Source organism: Platichthys flesus, chromosome 10, assembly GCF_949316205.1.
Source record: "Platichthys flesus chromosome 10, fPlaFle2.1, whole genome shotgun sequence".
In the NCBI taxonomy this organism is placed as follows: domain Eukaryota; kingdom Metazoa; phylum Chordata; class Actinopteri; order Pleuronectiformes; family Pleuronectidae; genus Platichthys; species Platichthys flesus.
In genome coordinates, this window is record NC_084954.1 from 4,325,813 (window position 1) to 4,345,062 (window position 19,250).

The 19,250-nt window shown below is 45.2% G+C and overlaps 1 protein-coding gene across 2 annotated transcripts in view; it reads right to left on the reverse strand.

Moving 5' to 3' along the window:
* Positions 1-1,883: 1,883 nt before the first annotated feature.
* Positions 1,884-19,250, reverse strand: part of sos2 (son of sevenless homolog 2 (Drosophila)) — a 30,393-nt gene continuing 13,026 nt past the window's right edge. Inside the window, exons 2-23 of one of the 2 annotated variants that reach the window (XM_062397330.1) lie at positions 18,834-18,959; positions 18,294-18,425; positions 17,827-17,991; positions 17,529-17,735; positions 15,622-15,765; positions 14,856-14,966; positions 11,371-11,469; positions 10,320-10,447; positions 9,577-10,232; positions 9,369-9,450; positions 9,110-9,232; positions 7,134-7,246; positions 6,728-6,950; positions 6,514-6,633; positions 6,262-6,424; positions 5,494-5,611; positions 5,218-5,390; positions 5,003-5,119; positions 4,310-4,574; positions 3,843-3,884; positions 3,588-3,691; positions 1,884-3,431 (exon numbers count right to left, since the gene is read on the reverse strand). In XM_062397330.1, coding sequence (XP_062253314.1) covers positions 2,928-3,431; positions 3,588-3,691; positions 3,843-3,884; positions 4,310-4,574; positions 5,003-5,119; positions 5,218-5,390; positions 5,494-5,611; positions 6,262-6,424; positions 6,514-6,633; positions 6,728-6,950; positions 7,134-7,246; positions 9,110-9,232; positions 9,369-9,450; positions 9,577-10,232; positions 10,320-10,447; positions 11,371-11,469; positions 14,856-14,966; positions 15,622-15,765; positions 17,529-17,735; positions 17,827-17,991; positions 18,294-18,425; positions 18,834-18,959 — 3,915 coding nt within the window. In that variant the 3' untranslated portion in view covers positions 1,884-2,927. Of the gene's footprint in view, positions 3,432-3,587; positions 3,692-3,842; positions 3,885-4,288; positions 4,575-5,002; positions 5,120-5,217; positions 5,391-5,493; positions 5,612-6,261; positions 6,425-6,513; positions 6,634-6,727; positions 6,951-7,133; positions 7,247-9,109; positions 9,233-9,368; positions 9,451-9,576; positions 10,233-10,319; positions 10,448-11,370; positions 11,470-14,855; positions 14,967-15,621; positions 15,766-17,528; positions 17,736-17,826; positions 17,992-18,293; positions 18,426-18,833; positions 18,960-19,250 lie in introns of both variants that reach the window. The other variant, XM_062397328.1, reaches the window with a different exon arrangement.

Consider the following 19,250-nt stretch of genomic DNA (forward strand, 5'->3'; position numbering starts at 1 on the left):
ACCTATACAAGAGCCAGCCAGCAGGGGGCGGTTGATACACTTTGGCTTCACTTTTAAGAGCCTTCACGTCATCCATCTTTACAGGTTTCAATTTTAAGGACTATTACTTGGGACTGTGCCGTTTCCAGTGTTTATGCTAAGCTAACCACTGTCGTATGAAACCACACTGTGTGTTAGACACCTCACTGGTTTCAATGGGCAGCAGAGGAAAAGAAAAACAAGAGAGATGAGTGGTTCAGTACAAAATAAGACTGGGTGATTTATTAATCTCATCAAGACCATTAATACAAAGCAGTTAAAAGGCCACATACCATCAAATAAACCGACTGCTGGATCAAGCTGTTACCGTGCCACCGGAGGAAAACCAATCTGGTCCTCTGCTGGGGGGGGGGGGGGGGGGGGGGGGGTCTTAAAATAATAAAGAGGGGGAAACAAAAACTTGGCAAAAATCAACCCCAACAATACTGACGTGGGAAATGGACAGAACCCGAGCGAGAGACGAGTGAAGTGATGAAACTCCTCCGTCCCCTCTCGACCAGGATGACTCTGTTGGTTCAGAGCAAAGTGGGGAGAGGGGAAAAGGGGCACGAGTGATTTTCTGTTTGTGTGTATTTTTAAAAAAATCTGCTGAGAGGTCCAGAGGGTGACTCGGCGTCTTTTCACCAACGTGTGGGGGGGGGGGGGGGGGGGGGGGGGGGAATCGAACAGAGGCGGTGAACTTTTTCCTGCCCCGATCCGCGTAGAAAGTGAGTTGAACAGCTGCATAGGACCACCGCATTTACAAACACGACCTATAACAACCGTGGCTCGTCAACAGTACAGCCTAAAGTGCACAAAGTGTGTTTCTCAGAAAACAAAAAACAAATACGATCGAACACTTGCAGCCGAACACACGTCTTTACATATTCAGCTGCGGCTTTAATACAATTTTCCAACCTCCGTTTAATGAGCGTTAGCATTAAAAAGTCTTTGAAAAGGAGAAAAAAGGCAATTAGTAGGATGTACAAAGTGAAGCACACGTCTAAGTAAGTGCTTGGCATATTGAACTGTATCTTCTTTTTTTTCTCATTGCTTTAAAACATCTAAGGGGCGGGGGGGGCGAGAAAGAAAATGTCTTTCCTCAGTTAATACTCCCAGTGATTCAACTGGAGATTGTCTGTAAGTAAGTTAGTGACAGTGACCTGTTTTTTTTCTCGTTTTGTTTTTTAGTTTTTTTTTATCCGACTGTAGCAGCATTGGATTATAGGCAACATTTTTTTTTTTTTTTTGACTGAACAGATGCGGATGAGGATACGATACAACAGGGAAGAAAAAGAAAAATGGTCATTTTATACAAATTATTTAGTTAGTGTATACATGTTACATATACACAGTATCACAAACATGTACAATTTCATAGTGTATAGCTTTGTTCTAAACATTACATAGGCAACTTTATTTTTAGCATTTTAGACACCGTTTGCTTATTTCTGTAAAGTACAAAACAAAATAAAAGGCACATCTGAGCGTGATGCTTGGATTATTTCAGTCTTTCCAAAGTGAAACAAAAAACGTTTCAAGCAGAAAAAGGAAAAGAGGGAGAGATCGAGAAGAAGAAGAAGTGTTAAAAAGTTCCTCTTTTTCATGGGTTTCTTAAAAATTTATTTATTTATGTTTTTTTTGGGGGGGGGGGGGGGGGCGGTATTTGATGCAGCCACTGGGGGGAGCTGACTCAGCTTTGGTGGGAGGTTTGCTTGCTTCCAGTGCTGAGCTTGAATACCAATGACGACAGGTTGGTGGTTGTGGGGGGAGGAGCACAGTGTCGGACAGCAGTGAGGGGACCGGGTCAGACCTCAGCTTCTCCAGGAGACGCGTAGAGGAGACGTCTCGCCCCCCCCCCCCCCCCCCCCCCCCCCCCCCCCCCCCCCCCCCATGGCGGTGCTGTGTGATATCGTGGCAGACGTCCCTCTGTCGTACACCGCAGAGGGAATTGATTTCTCATTTCTGGTCGAAGAAAACCTGCTGACTTTGCCCAAGCTTGATGTGCAAATGGAGTGTTCTTGGCTCTCGTTTTGTTCCCCGTCTGGGGGCCCGAGAGGACCAGAGCCTGGGGCAGAGGTCACCGCTGTTTTTCTCTTTTTTAAAGCAACGTTTTGTGGCTGTGGAGCGGCCTGTCTTCAGACAAAAAAACAAACAGACAGTTTGACTCGCGTCGATACAGTCACAGTGTACAGTTGAGATACGAGGTGGGGGATTCAGTGTCGCCTCCTGCTTGTGTTTCTGTTAATGTCACATTTGTTAAAAAGAAGAAGAAGAAAATCCCTTATCCCCCTGCATAAAATAAGACTTTGGCAACTGTTTGTTTTCAGTTAGTAGGAAACAAGTCAATGGAAATGTCTGCTGCTCGCACCCACCGAGAAAGAGCTACGTCTAAGGTTAATCGAAGTCGAGGAGGAGAGAGGTCGTAGAAATCGGAGCAGGGACTCCGGGTGATGTCAATGCCCAAAGAAACAAAGCATGACAGTTAAGGCTACAAAGTCCACGCCCCCCCCACACTCACCCTGCCCTGGTGATGGAGGAGTGGGACGCGGGGGTGAGTTTGGTGAGCGAGGGGTGAGAACTTTAATCAGGAACATTCTCGCTCCGAACAGAAGAGACAGACACAAACACCCGACTCCTTGTTGTTTATTAGCTGGCACACCGGTGTGGGTTTCTCATTGGCACAGAGGGTTCCTGATGAAGGCGGAGCTACTGATCCCCTGAGAGGCACGGCGGGCGGCGACTGGTCGATGCAGAGGGCGGGCGCGTGGAGTTAACAGTATGTGGAGCAGTGTTTTTCTTTCTGATCAGTAGCTTTCGAGTCCACTGTGTCCAGGTCGGAAGGCGACAGTTTGAAGTTTGCATGTCAGCGTCGCCTCTAGGCGTTTTAAAAATGAATTGGAGCAGACTCACTGGCTGCTGTCGGTGTTCTCCACCAATGAGAGGCCTTGTAGCGGCGGCTGCAGCAGCTCCCTTTTGTATGTCTTTGGTGGGAGTTTGGGGAGTTGCGAGCTGGAGTTGTGGCGAGGTGGGACCGGAGGAGCGGTGATGGGGACAGGTAGCGGGCAGAGGCTGTTCTGGCTGGCGCTCAGAGGACAGCTCCGCCTTGGAATGCGAGGCGACGGCGTGCTGGGCGGGGTGTTGGGGGAGCTGGGGGAGCTGTTGAAGTCCCAGTGGTATCGGCCCACGGGGGAAGGCTGCAAGGGGGGGTAGTTTATGAAGATCTCTGGGGGCCGCTGGGGCACCGGTGGAGGCGTGTCGGGCAGAGGGTCGCGGGGCGGTGGAGGCGGCGGGCTCGGGAGGGGGCCGTCGAGGGCGGGGCCGTTGTAGGCCGGCAGGCGAGGCTGGTTCCTGGGAAGAGGGGGGGGCAGCCGCGGAGGAATCGCTGGAGGGCTGTCGGACCTGGAGCTCAGCTGGAACACAGAGAGACAAACACATCAGAGCAGCGTTTAACACAGGATTCATTCATTCTACGTATGAAATGATAAAATTATAGTTTTTCTTCACAGTAAACTCTTCTCGCACTTAAGAGTTTATGTTATATGCAGGAAATAATGCAGCGCTCGTACTTTGGCTTCAGACATGGCATCTTTCCTTCGTGGTGGCAGAGGTGGCGGCCTGAGCAGCTCCTCGCCGAGCTGGTGGAGGCTGCCGCAGGAAACCGACTGGAACTCTGGGAAAAATAAATAAAAAGAAACAACCAAGAAATCAGTATGGACACCAGATCAAAAACTATCCCCATGTCCAACGAGTAACAACTTAATAAAAGCACGATTCCTAACGACACAAATTCAATAAAAGACAGAAACAAACACTACACTTACTCGAAGGCGGCAGAGGAACTGGAACAAATATGGAGTTACTACCTGTAAAAGTGAAGAAAGGACAAAGATTTAAGTTCCCACAAAAGCTGCGTGATTTACATTTTACATTAGTGATCTCAACATATACACAAAGGCAAACTCGTGACTAAATCAACACTAGAGTTTGCGTTAGATGTTCACAATTGTTGCAACAAGAACATTTTAAGTAAGTGGATGTTCATCGGGTGAAAGGCACCGACCATGTAATGAAACATTTCCTCTAATTAACAACATAACAAAGATGCCCCCAAAATCAATAAAAAACAAAACACAACACAAAAAGGAAAGGACAACAAAACAAAGGACAGAACTACAAGAAAAGAAGGAACAAAAAATGTGTAAACATGGCCCGATATTCCAGAAACCCAAAGATGACAGGATTTCTGAAGGAAGTTGGCTGAACTCACCGCCGTAGGAGCTGAACTCACCGCCGTACGAGTTGCTGAGGTCGTGATCCATGAAGACCGAGCTGAGGTCAGAGCAGGCCGACTGCGGGGGGGTCGGCGTGTTCGGAGAGGTGGGCACCGAGGCCGACACCGGCATCTCCGGCTCGGTCTCGGCGATGCTCCGGAAGGTGATCTTATGGGGGGGCTCCCTCTCCAGGGGGACGGGGTGGCCCTTCAGGGTGCCAGAGGTAGAGGTTCGCACCGGCCGGATGCCCGGGGACTTCAGAGTGTACATGGTCTTCCTGGGCTGCGGGACAAAGAGGACGTTTCACCATTAGAACTCAGTCTCTCTTTCTCTGGGAATAAACGTCAGGCATTCAATATTCTTTCTTTACCTCAAAAGTAAATATGTGAATTAACAAATATGACTCAGTTGTCTTTATTCATATAAGTGGATTATTCATTTAGTTAAACTCAAGGTCACATCTAAATCACAGCAGGGGTCAAAGAGTCATTTTTTTTTACATAAACTCAAACTAGTGAAAAAAAAAAAGTAGATTAAGGGTAAAAGGTACAGATATGAATATTTTTCAATCGGCTGGAGGTTTTTAAACTTGGTCTATCATTCAGGATCTAAGTAGAATTTTCCATTTTAAAGTACGATAAATGTCTGTTTGGAACTGAATCAAGAATTTGAATTGCAGTAGAAACTGCTGCCACAGTCTGGACACTTACAAATCGAGGAGCCTGCTTGCAGTTCCGCGGCTCAATATCCATCGACATTTTGAACAGGTAGTCCACGAACTCCTTCTCACTCCTGTTGCCCATCGGGTTCAGGTTCTCAAAGAACCTCTTTGTGACACAAACAAGACAAGTCGTGAGTTCAGGATCCGAGTAGAACCTTTTTCAGAAACGACACCTGGGAGACAGTGACGTGAGAGAGCGCTCACCCGGATGTCGTGCTCCACCTTCAGACAGTAGGGCTGGTTCTGGTACTGCTGGATCTCTCCGGTGATCTCAGCCACTTTCCTCCTCTTGCTGAAGTTGATCAGCTCCTTGCCGTGGCGCTTGAGGATGTCGGGGTTGCCCTCCTCCGTCTTCAGGATGTTGGTCAGATAGATACCTGAGGAGCAGGAGAAGAACTTGTAGCTTTGTCCAGTAAATGGGGCGAAGCAGCTCAAAACGTGCAGGAACCATAGACCATAGTAACAGTGTAGATGACTTACCAAAGAAAGGCACACAGGGTGGGTTTATTGACTTGAGTTTAGCCAAGTATTTCTTAAAATGGTCTTGGCTCAGTTCCACAGCTTCTTCCAGAATTTTCTTTTTCCTCTCTGGAATGGCCTGTGGAGGGAGAGGAGGGAGAGGAGGGAGAAAAGGGAGAAGAAGGAGAGGTGGAAAAGGAGGAAGAGAAGGAAGAGGAGGAAGAGGAGGGAGAGGAGGAAAAAAAAATCTTATAAACCAGGTTCACTTTCAGACTGAAATCTTGACAGAACCAAAACGCACGTCAAAGTGACAAAGAGCAGAGCTCCTCTGTCGTGCCAGTGGATTTCTCAGCCAGACTCTGCACCATATGGACTAAGTCTTTGTCCTCGGGGCTCGTGCATCAGAAAACACGAGCAGGAAGAATCACAGTCCCGTTCAGAATCATAAAAGTGACTGGGTTTGCATTGTTTCTCTTGATTCTTTGGTAAAACATATTTTCCCCTTCATTAAAAAATTGTATCTCTGTTCACATGACCTTCATTTTAACAAATATCTCAGTTAAACGAAAGGAAAGTTTAACTTTATTCTGCCAAGAGGAAACTTGAGCTTTTAGCCACTGCATCACATCCAGCACAATAATGCACATCCATATAAATACATCAAACATTACAAATTAAAGCTCCAACCAAAAAAAGATAAAGAAGAGTAAACTACGTGATTCGGTCAGGTGACACTTCAGTGTTCAACCTGTTGGGTTTTCTTCTGGTTGCCGTCGCAGCTCGACTCACCTCAAAGGTGTGTTCCAGCCGGTAGACGGGGACGGAGTTGATGGCACTGACGACCTCCAGGACACCGTTGAAGTTGTTCAGCTCCTGGAAAACCTGCAGGATCTCCGTCACCCGGGACAGCACTGCCACCCTCTCCTCCAGGTTCATGGTCTCCACGATACACCTGAGAACGACACAGGCAGAGATACAGGTCCGGTGACTCCGCCCACCACTCTTTTCTTGTGACTGAAACATTCGGACGGTCGGACTCACTTCTCGAACCACAGTGTGAGGTTGGTGGTGTGACGGATCATGCGGAGCAAGTTTGGCGAGTTCTTCTCTTTGTCCTCTTTGGTCCAGACGCTGCCGACCAGCTCGGACGGCCGGACAGCTCTGTGGACGAGGCAGGATTTTAATTTCTCTGATCTTAACCTGTAAATGCAAACTCCTGCCCGCCCCTCTCTAAGCTGAGGCTCGGTCCACTCACCTGTAGAGCTCGGACTCGAGCAGAGTCAGCTGGCGGGCGATCTCTATGGGGTGAAGGGTCATGAGGTCGAATGTGTCCACTTGTCCCGCTCTGCAGATGTGCCACTCGAAGTTAGGAGGCAGGCTCTCGAAGGTGATGTTGTGGCTGACGCCGTTAGACTGCGTCTGCAGCTTCCTCTTGATGATCTTGTTGATGGACTCCACCCACTTTCTCATCGACTTGCCTACAAGAGGAACATAGAACAATATGCATCTTAAAAGGTCTCTAAGGAAGAGAAACATGAGCATACATGAGCAGGACTTTACTTGCTCACTAGCCAGTGTCAGAATGAAAGATTAGAAGATTTAAGAGAGAAGCTAGATGTCTGTTTAAAGGAGGAGTGGTGCCTCCTGCGTCGGGGTCTGACCTCTCAGTTGAATTCTGCTGGTGATGTATTCCTCTAGTCGACTCCTCAGCTCCGGGTCGTTCTCAAAGTCGTAGAAATGATGTTCGACCCACTGACGGAAAACGTTGAGAACCCTGTGAGGCGAAGACGTGTTAATTGATTTTATGTCCTGTACTTTCATTCATATTTCACCAACTTTCAACCCTGAAAATCTGTGAGGACATTGAGGAACACACTGAAAATACAACTGACGATTCAAAACAGTAATTGGTCTAAAATGGTCATATCATTTCACAGAAAACCCTAATTTATATTCCTCTATTTTAATAATGCAGGGTTCATAATTAAATGTCCTCTTTTTGTTCATCATAAACATGTTTTATCTTACACATCTTATAATAGCATATGCGCAGGTCCTTCGGATTAACTTCAAACTTTCTACTATCTTCCTCTATTACAAATTCAATAGGTAGTAAATCCCACGAGCAGATCTTCTCACCGACAGCGAGTTAAATTTCAAACTAAGATTCCCAATGTGGTTTATGTAGTCGTCTATTTTTGGGGCTAGAATACAACCTTTTTTTTTAATCCAGGACATTTAAATCATTTTCCAGGTTGTTTCCAAAAGATCTCTCTAAATGTTTAAGTTTTCCAGGATGCGTAGGAACCCTGGTTATGTAGATTAGCGATCTATTGACGCTAACATTTTATGATCATTCTTTTTTTGTAGTTTTAGAAAATCCGTTTTAGAAAATCCGTAGTTTTAGAAAATCCATTGAGAAGAGCGAGACAGGAACATAACTTAAGTGACAGAGACATTTTTCAAACTCAGCTAGACAGTTATTTGGCTGGAGGCCAGTGTGTATTCCTCATCCTGCTACAGTTAACATTTTTAAAGAGTGGAAACTTAAAAATAGAAAACGGCCGAGGCACGTCGTGCTTTAAAAGGACAGGAGTCGTGCTTTAAGAGGTATTTTCACCTACTCTGAGGATCCTGGTTTTAAAATAAATGGTTGCAGGACACCATAATGTTTACATGAGTGCGGACCACCCAAAGCACAAAAGGAGCGCTCGTGAAGTTTGTCACAATTTATCCTCAAATACTGGATTTTAGTGCATGTTTGTTGGAATATGTAAATACACTTTATGAAATACTTCTCAGTGTTCCTGTGCTTACTACACTGTTTATTCAGAGGAGGCTCGGTATCGTATGTGTGACCACAGCACTCAACTGTCTCCGGTCCCTTCTTGTGCTTTCAGTGTTCCTGTGACTGGAGTTTATTGCAGCTGCTCTTTACTAAAGCAGCTTCACAGTCTGATACTGAGAGTTTTTAATGGTACTTAAGAGACTATCATGGACTCGCTTGCTCCTTATAAGGACACAAAGTCTAATACTAAAGTAATTCAGTGTCTCGGTGAGAACGTGCAGTCCCTAACAGGAGAGTGTAAAAGAATCAAACAACAACAGAGGCACGGAATCTTTGTGGCATCTTCAAAGTCCTTGTTAGGAAATAGAAGAAAGAAGTTGAAAGACGTTTGAACAAACTTCAACAGTTTATCTACAAATTTGGAGAAACCTCAAAGGATCAGAGGCTGTTCAGACATCAGTGACCAATGGCATCCTTTCTGCAGAACATTAAGTTCAAAATTAAGACTCTTATCTGAAATTTTAATTGATCACTTAAAGTAAGCGTCTGTAAGCAGTGAATCTGCTCGTCTCATGTCTCAAAACTGAATAATTTTTTCTCCTGTGGTAAAGTTTTCCCTTATTACACATGAACTACAGGAAGTTTTTGTTAATATTTTTACTGATTTCTAAGAGAATAATTCAAGGATCTTGATGAATAAACTAAACAGAAAAGCTGTGAGTATGCAGCTTGAATTGAACGGAACAGCTGGAGTTGAGAGAGGCTTTCGCTCTACTTACTGCCCTTTTAGTTTGGGTTGTGTTGCTTGTGCTGCTATTCCTAATCAGCTCTGTTCTACAGCGGTCGTACCTGAGCTGGACCGGCTGCACGTACTCCTTACGGAACCTCTGGAGCTCGGCCACAATCGGCTGATCCCCGTTCCAGAGAGCCTGTCGGTCCTCCTCAGTGGGTTCTGGCTCAGGAATCTCAATCCTGAGGAAAACAACGAGCAGACAACAACAAGATGTCAGAGCAGCGACAACAACAAATCACTGAGAAATGAAAGAGGATTAGGTTGCTCAACATGAAAGAACTAGTGCAGTGGAGACACTGGTGTGAGGGGTCATACCGGTCTATCAGCAGGCTCAGAAGCTCCTGTGGTTTGCAGAATGATCGGTACGTGGTAAGAAACGTGCGAACAAAGTTAGGATCTACAAACAGACGAGAGAGATTAGATAACACAACCGATCTGTGCATCTTTGTAAAACATCTTTGAGTCCGACAGACGAATCTGAATCAAACGTCTCTCTACGACTAGATGCAGCGCGGCAGCTTACCAGCATACATGTGGTAGGTGAGCCTCTCTATGAGCTTCCCCACTGTGCCGGCCTTGATGATGGGAATGCCCGTTTTGCTCTGCACTTTGTCCTCAAACACTATATTCTCCTCAGAGTCCTGCACGGCAAAGCGGTAAACCTCCGGGGAGGGCAGTCTTAGAGGATGTGCCTGTTCCTCGTGCTGCAGCACCGTGTCCAACATGCGGTCCAAAGTGGAGCGGTACTGCAGAGTCACCAGCCCGGCCATCCACGCCGCCTTCTCCTCCGCTGTCCGTGCAAAGAAAACCGCACAGTTCTCATCTTTGCCTATCAGTTCAAACGCGTGCCGCAGCTCTGTCGAGTCCTCGCGGTCCACTATGCGGATCTTCCTCAGCACAAACGTCTCCTTCAGGCGGTACTCCGCTCCGCTGCCCGACCCCGGGAGCCGCGAGCTCTGATTGGCCTTGCAGCTGATCATCAGGCCGTCGAACAGGAAGTTGTGCCTCTCGTGCTTGGCGCCCGCTCGTTGCAGCGGCCCCTCCAGGATGAACTCGCTGCAGCACTGTCCGATGTCTTTCCCCTCCCAGCCGTCGATGCTCTTCTGGATCTCGTTCATGCGTTTGATGGCGAGTTGTTTGCTACGAACCTGCCTGCTGTACAGGCGGTACATGGGTTCACTGTGAGAGAGGGAACAGTGATGTCAGAGATGCCTGCACCGATGCAACAGGGATTGACTGCATTCATTTGTTGAGGATTGGACGTACCCAGGTTTACGGCGCGGCTGGTGCTTGGCATAGATGCGCTCCACGCTGCACTGAAGGTTGAGCAGCGCCGTGATCGCCTGCTTCAGACATTCTCGGTCATCTTGGTCCTGGCTGCGCTCCTGAAGTTGCTGCAGAAGTAGAAAACATTCGATCAGATAGATCTGTAAACAGTGTTTCTGCTGGTTTAAACGAGTTAAATACAAGACTTTTAAAGACCATAATGAATTCATCTAGAGATCTACATCAAGTACAATAGATGTGAAGGAATATTGGAGCCCTAGGATGATCTACATTCGCCATTTATTAAAGATAAGGTGAAGTAGCTATGATGAGAATAAGAGAATAACCAACCCCCCCCCCCCCCCCACCTTGCATATAGATTTTTTTCCCCAGCAGATATTTAGACATGTCGTGGCAGGTTATGGGAGCTCAGGCGAGTAACTGGTATTGGAGCTGAGCGATTTATTGAGATACTTAAAGAAACTGAGGCCATTAGGAACACCTCTGCTTTAACCAGTCGAAGTGTGTCTCTGTAGAAAGCTGCTTCACATTAACACAAGTGAGATCTGAAACCTCCGACAGTTACAATTCAACAGCAGATACAGAAACAAAGAGCTTCAGTGTAAAACTTCTGTTGCCTAATTTCAGAGTAGATATATTTAGAAGATATGCGGAGACGTAAAGAAGTACACGGCGAACAGGCCACATTGTGTTTTATTTTCTAGAGCAACGTTGGTAAAAAACTCTCTCGAAACCATTCTGAAACAGTGACGTCACAAAACATGTTAGCACAACAACGCTGCGTTGAGACATGCACCGAAGCCCCGACATTTTCCAGAGGGGCTGCATGTGGGAGAGCAAAAGTTCCACTCGGTAGCTCCGGACATTTTCTGGAACCTTCTGCATGCTCTAACCAGCTCGCCATCACCTTTATATGTGAAAGGCAAACTCCAGACAGTGTACGGGCCAAGTTTTCACATCAGAAAACAGCTTGTGTTTATCATTAAGCACTAAGCAGTTGTGTTACTAGAAGAAAAGAAACGTGTAATACCTGTAATAGTTCGAAGTAGTGCATACAGTGGTATACTGGGACCATCATCAGCTGGGGGAGGACGTACTGGACTGCTTCTTTGAATCCTTCTGCCACTGACTGGAAACATAAAGCACACATCGGACCTGTTAGTGCTGCATCAGTGTGAAGGAATGACAAAACTGATAAATTAACCAGCATGTGATTGAGGATACACTCAAATTCCTCAATCACACATTTCCTGCCAAACAAAAAGCTCAAAAGAAATGTCACCTCTCATGTTGGACACAGTCAGAACGAAATTATCACGTTAACTTTCATTTTCTCTTTCAAATAAGCGGTTGAGATGACTGTCTGGGTTTTGTTCCCCCCCAGACGAAGCCGTTGGAAATCTCCGGTTACATTCACAGTCAGGCCAGTGAGCAAACTGGGATCACAACCGACAAGCACAATATGTATCAGACTGTGATAGAACCACCAAGTACAAGAATTCAGGACAGAGGAAAAGTGGGTTTTCCTCTATAGAAATACAACAAATATTCACTGAAGGCAAAAGAGAAGTCGGCTGTGGAGAAAAGGGGGAATCAAACTGTGCATGTTTCAGTTTATAAAGCAGATTGAATTAGATCAGGCTACAGGGTGGGGAGGGAGGGAGGGAGGGAGGGAGGGAGGGAGGAGCGGGCTGAACGAGTACGGCTGCAGGGTAACCAGAGAGGGAGCCGTCATAGTATCCATTTAAATCTCCTGTTCCCCTGATAGATGATTCAGAATCAATATGCGAGTACTCAGACTCCACAGCAGCGGCCACACTGTCTGCGTGGGAGGGGGGGGGGGGGGGGCGCGGGAAGCACCGGCTGCCCGACGCACACTGATGGACGGCCGTGCAACAATGACCTGAGTTTAGATCATGTTATTGATACGTCAGCATCCTGCAGGTTCACAGGTCGTCACCGTGCATTAGGGCAAAAACATTCAGACGTATAATAATCACGATGTTGGCTTTGAGTGCGAGTTAAAGTCGGACGGGCCTGATACGAGGCGGCACGGTGGTGCAGTGGTAAGCACTCTGGGTTTGAACCATGGACTGCATTTAAAGATGGGATGAAATGAGAGCTCCACCAAAGTGAAGCCAAAGCATCTTGAGCGCCCCCTCATGGCTGGCTGCAGTACAGTTCATAAACCCCAGACCAAATCAAAATACATTTATTGCATCCCATCATTTGATGTGATATAGAATAGAAAACTTACCACGAGAACGGCACACTCTTATTTCTGAGTGAACCTATGTCGTAGGCATTTGTCGTCTTAATTCCCAGCTTATTTCCAACATGAACTGCACCCCCCCCCACCCCCTCCCTCCCTCCTCGTCCCAAGGAGAGAAATGGCCTGCAGTGTGGCTGCCTGTTCTATTTATAAAAGGCGATGTAATTTACCCACAATACGAGATGCTGCAGAGTGCAGGGGCTGAGTGCTCCAGAGACACATTTATCTGACAGGGAGGGGGGGGGGGAGTCAAGAGGGATGGAGCTGGAAAGATGAAGAACACGCAATGAGACAAAAAGCTGATGAAGAAGCAGAGGAACCAATGATGACACTTGTCAAGGGTTCAAATCTCTGCCGCAGCAAACTCTGCAATATGTACATTTACATCAGCCGCTGTTGAATAAAGTCTCCGTGTGACTGTTCACGTCGGAGACACAGAAGAAAAAAGAAAGGACGGACATGCAGGCGGCCAGAGACGAACACAAAGTGAGAGATTCTGAAATAAGATTAGTCCACGGAGCAGAAACGGAGCAGGAGCAGTTTGATGAAACCAGTGCGAGCTGTGTGTGTGTGTGGTGGGAGTGTGCAGATTAAGATGGGAGGCTGAACCACCATTACACCATCCACCCCTGGGACCGCTGAAGACACACATATACACTGCTGTGCTCACACACAGGCACGCACACACGCACACAAACAAACTGGTGAAACAATAGCTGAGCTACTTTCATTTTGAGAAGCAACAAACTAAGTACCATTTTTCGTCATGGATTTTTGGATACCAATTAATTTATACATTAAAATAAGGAGTAAACATTAGCCAGGATCATTTTTGTTGGTATTGTGCCTGAAGTTTTTCCGTGAATTAGGGATTAAAATACGGGGGAACTTGAAGGAGAAGAACTGAAGATCTATGTTTGTTCACTTTTTTTTGGTGTGTGTTTTGCTTTGTCGTTGTGTTTGTTTGGTGCATGTTTGTGGGATTTAGTTTTGGTTGATGTGGCTACATTGACAAATTTAAATGAAATGTAAAAAAGGAAACTGTGCAAACATCATCTGTTGATAAAGATCACTTGAAGATCACTTGAAGATCATGTCTTATGTTTATATGAATGAACAATGTAAAAGTGATTTATTGATCCAGCTAAAAACCTTTGTTTACCATGTGTCATATGAACAAAAACCCATAACCTGCTTTCAAATGAAAAACCTTGACCTTATCGATAGTTTACAAATAGAGTTTGATTTTTTTAACTCCTGGTTCTTTTCAGCCACTCTCTTAAAATTGAGTTGAAAATAAACAAAGGGTGTGTGGGTAATTAGAGGCCAGTGCCGGTGGTGTTGATCTAACTGGGGTTAGACTGATGGTTTGAGAGTAAACAGTGAGGCCTGAACCTCAGGTACAGGACTGACTGTTCCCAACACAAACCTCAGAGGAAGATACACTATTTACAGTAGGTCTATTAATAGAACGTTTTAATGTCCACTTAGCGAAACGGGACTTTGGAGTTCAAAATGCTTTTTTCTTTTTAAGAGCAGAAAATCCACCTCATACTGCAAAGCCTGTTGTGAGCTGTGATGTTGCTTCATGTGAACAGTCAGACTCGCTGGTGTGTGGCCTGAGAAAACACCAGAAAATATTTCATCCTCAAAGGCTGCCAAACTGCACCCCACCGAGCATAATTCAATGCTATTCTTGTGAGGAATGTCCAAATAAAACAATGCGGCAGCAGCGAATAAACTGTACACAGGACGCTGAATATGTCATGACATGCCCTCAAACCATGTCGGGAGGAATTTCACCAGGCATCCAGGTTGACTTCAAAAGGAAACAGGAACAGGGATTCAAACAGTGTTTGCTTGGTGTAAACAGGTAGCTGTTCTACATGTACATTCAGATTACAAACAAACCACCTTTTTTTTTGTATTTTCCCCCTGTAAGTCAAAGTTTACATTTGAAAACTGGCAGGAGAGACGGGCGTGGGACATAAGACGGCCATAACCAATCGCATGGCAATTCAATTAAACTACTTCCAACCTTTCATAAGGCAAGTTCCATACAAAACTTGTATATGACTTGATATAAACCATTTACTGAATAAAACAATAGTAAACGATCCATAATCACTTGTGAGTAAAGTGAGTTTTTCTGATAACTTTCAACTTGATTAGGTAGAAATGTAAAAGGCTGCATGTTCCAGTCTTTACGGTTACGGCTGACGTATCGTGATCAAGCATCTTACCTGGAAGTAGAGGCCAACGGTTGGTCGTGACATCAGGTTGTTGAAATGTTCGTGGAAGTCCTTGTTGAGGATATCCTGAGACAGGGTCTCGTAGGGGTCGAATGCCTGCTCCTACAAACACACACACAGAAATATACAAGAGTTAACACCGACAACCACAATGACACAATATTCCCAAATGATGATGATGATCAGATTCAGGCAGAAAGAGAATCCAGATCCCTCATTCAAGAAATAATTGTACACGGGGCCCGTCTAAATACAGTAATAAACTTCTTTTTTTATAGAGTCGGTGCACCATCACTTTAATGACACAGACACTTGTACTGCATCCCGTTTTCCCTCAATGAAGCAACTCTGCTTTTAGTGATTTCATAACTTTGTTTACAGTTTGGAATTAGCAGTTTCTCTGCCAACTCAAAGTGATTTGGTCCCACACACATAACAAGCAGGGAATTAATTTGTCTTTTATTTGACAACCATAACAGCAGCAGTGCAGAAATGCTAATCGATGGGGTCGATGAAGGCACATTTAGGAAATCTGTTTTAAGTTGTTAGTATTTACAGAAGCACAGAGGAGATAATCCTGATATATCATGTTGTGATAAGTATTTTCCAATGTATAACATTTACAGGGAAGCACAATGTTGATCCTATATTAAAAAACAACCCAACACTTGAACTGATCAAGCAATTCATATCCAGATTAAAAGGAGGTCAGTTTCATTTGGTGACAGACGTGTGAGATCTGGATATTTCTCCATACCTCTGCTAGATCTTCAAAGCAGCTGCCCACCAGCGGATGAGGGCTGCCGTCGGCGGTCATCTCCACGGCGTCTTCGATCAGCCCAAGCAGCTTCACCGTCAGCTCGTGGATGTCCAGGATGTTACTGAAGATCACCTCCACATCCTGCAACAAGGCAAAAGGAAAAGGTTGATAGTTTGAATCCTTGGTACCTGTCAGGGGGAGGTGACGACCACCAGCTGTGATGATGAAAGAACACACTGTATGAGCTGAGAAGACACAGGTGCATGATGGTACTCTGAAAACATCTGGAGGTTAGATATTATAGTCTTCAGCAAGATGTTGGATCTATAACTACCGCCAACATCCATCATATTACTGCTACTGTACACACCTTCTCTACCTTGATGTATGTTTACTTATATTTTATTGAGGAACTGTATTTTAAACTTCTGCTTGTATCTATATTTTATCCTTTAGTTGGTCAGTTTTTGTATTTGGATATTTCCTTTGTAAATCTCCACAAATGCACAATTTGATTTGAGGATGACTTTCTCGTGTTCATATATAAACAGTCCAGAAGTTGCCTGACGTTCCATCTGTTAAGTTTTTTCTTGAGTTTCAAAGTAATCCAGTGATAAATATCTTTACATGAAGGGGTTCATGTAAGAACGTAGTGAGAACAACATCAACAACAACAGCTCAGTTTGCCTGAAGAAAATCATTAGTCCAGCAGATGAGAGCCTTAAAATAGCGCAGAGTGATTATTGACTGCTAAAGTCGGAATAGGAGTTCAGTCCTGTCATTATTTGAGCCGTGACACCGTCTTGACACCGTCTCGTAATTTCAGATTACAGCACGCCACTTTCAACAGACATAATTGAGGTTATTTTGGCGAGTGATGCAGATGTTGTTCCTGTCTCAGCTTAATTGCACGTTCTGCATTCCAAGGGGCCTCACAAAGGTTTATCCTCCTCACCCAAATGATACCACAAATTACCCAACCCAAAATATGCAAAGCCACAGCGACCCGTTAAACTTGGCTTTCCATTCACTTCTCCTCGACCCAGACCCACTGTTTAACTCCCTGCTCCAAATGTCTTTTTTAGGGAAGACAGTTAATCCCCATATTGGACACGGGGGGATAGCAGTGATTTGTTTCCTTGGTTAACCCTCGGAGAAAGATATGAATGTCATTCCACTGTTTACTGGGTCAGAGAGCGTGGTGAGTGCCTCAGGAGATGGCACAAAAAAACGTTGGCGCCCGTTTGTCAGGGATGGATATTATTGGCTGCTAAAAAGGGACCTTTTACGTTGAGGGTGATTATTTGAATGATGATTGTGTCAAGTCACAAACTACGCGAGAGTAATTCCAGGTCGGTTCCCTCCTGCTCCATGAGGCTGACTACCAGTTAGCCGATTACAGACTTTCAACTGTAATCTCTAAATGTCCTTACGCTGGATTTAGCTGTAATAGGTTTGTAATTAGGTTTTACAGTTAGAAAACCTGACTGTTTGTTTACAAGTCAGCTTTAAAGTAAGCCGGTCACAGCTACTGTATTCAGCACAGGAGTTAAGAGTTAGTATAGCTCTTAAATCACATCATATTTCAAGTTGAAATCTTCTTCAGCGCGTCTTCTATGCGTTTGTGTTTGTTTTAGCCACAACACAAACAATATGAATTCTCTTGACGTTCTCCTGCCGTGACTTCACTCAGACATTCTCCATGGTTTTCTTTACATGGACCCAGAAGCAACTGACTGCAACATTAATTCTCTCATACAGTGAAGAATGGATGAAAAACAACATGTTTACATGGGTGACAGATGAATGATAATAATCCCTCTTCTGATCAAACTATCTAAAGGAGTAATAAACAATTTAGAGATTTCAAAAGTTTTCTTATTAACTGTACAGGTCTTCCCCACCTGAGCCGTGAAAATTTTGGGGTTGGACAGGAAGTGATGGCGGAACACTTTGATGATGAGGTTGAGTTCTCGTAGATACTGCCGCTCCTCTGCGATTTCAAGCCTCACCAGGTCGTCGTACGTGAGCTCCCCGGAGGAGGACGGCTCGTCCGTGCACTGAGACATCAGGCCGATGTCCTCCTCCTGATCAAACATGTCCATCAGCACCTGGAGACGAGAAAAAAAATGTAATACTTATCAACCAGAGACGATTAAAAGCAACCCTGCCTTCCCTCGTGATGTTGGACGGAGCTCTCACCTTGTCTGCGCACATGGACACCTTGATGTCCTGTTGGTTGATTTCATAGTTCCGAATGTTGCCAACATAGTTTCCTGCCAGTTTCAGGATGTCTGCTGATATGTATTCAAGCACTGCCACGATGTAGAGGGACACGTGGTAGTCAACTTTGTAGCCCAAAACCTCCTGTTGAATAAATAATAGCAGGATAAAAGAGTATTAAATATGAGACCAAGGTCAACCTGCAGGAAGGACCACATGACTTCAGGGAATTTCCACTGGTGTGAGCCAAGCTGTCACAACATCATGCTAAATGAGATTATAAATATCTCCCAGCAACTACCAAAACTTCCCGGCATACACGTCAGAGTGTGAGCATTTCTTAAGAGAAGTCTGAGCACTGATGCTGTGTGATATTTGTAGATTCATAGAATGTGAAGCTTCATATCTGTGAAAGAGAGATTGCCGGAGTCTTCAGGAGTTGTTACCTTGAGCAGTGGGTGTATCTTGTCCACAGGGAGAAGTAAGGGGTGTCTCCTATTGCGTTTCACGATAGCTGACTGGGCGTCGGCGATGGCCCACTTGTCAATAGGGTGGGGAAAGGTTTTCTGGACACGTTCCTGGTGAGAGAGGACAGGAACAATTATTTCTCTTGAAATACTGAAGAAGTTGAACATGATTATGTGGCTGCATTGCACAAATCGGGTAAATTTGTTATGTGAAATGCATTTGTCGGTGAGAGGAAGAGTTTCTTCATTTATAAAATCTAACCTAATCTCATGAAAGTTTTGTTTTGCCGCTAGTTGAGGTGAAACTCAGTGTTTGTTTGTGTGTCACCATGAAACTTGGTCATAGAGCGATATATGGATCAGGGAAGAATCCAGATTGCAAGGCGTTTTAAACAAATGCATGGATCCTGTGTGTGAATGTGGTGCAGCTGGATTGGATTCGAGGACACTGTCGGGCCTTGGTGGAGGTATTCTCTCTGCTGAGGGCCATTCTAGTTACATATTCTTAAGAGGCCTTACCTCTACATCCTGCACAGAGCGAGGCTGGGCCACACACAGCATGTTGAGCAGCTGCAGGATCAGCTCCTCGATGTGCTGCAGGGCGTCCTCCTTCGCCGTGAGGTTTGGATGGACCTCCTTCTGTACCTGAACGTTACAGACAAACATAAAAGGAGAAACAGCTGCTTGAAAGAGGTATTTTTTTAATCAGCTTTCATCTTCTTTGAAGAGGAAACTACCGTCCTGCACCACTCACGTGATGTCAAGTGAAACTGTGTTTTATGTGAAACTGATAGTAACACCTGGTATGATGCAACTCAACAACAAATCCAGACGAGTCTTAGTCGTAGGGGTCATCTTGGTGTTTTGGGAGTTTCAGTTTAGTTACTTTGAATAATGTGCGACATTCAATAAAGCACTTGCCAAAGTCAATTCACC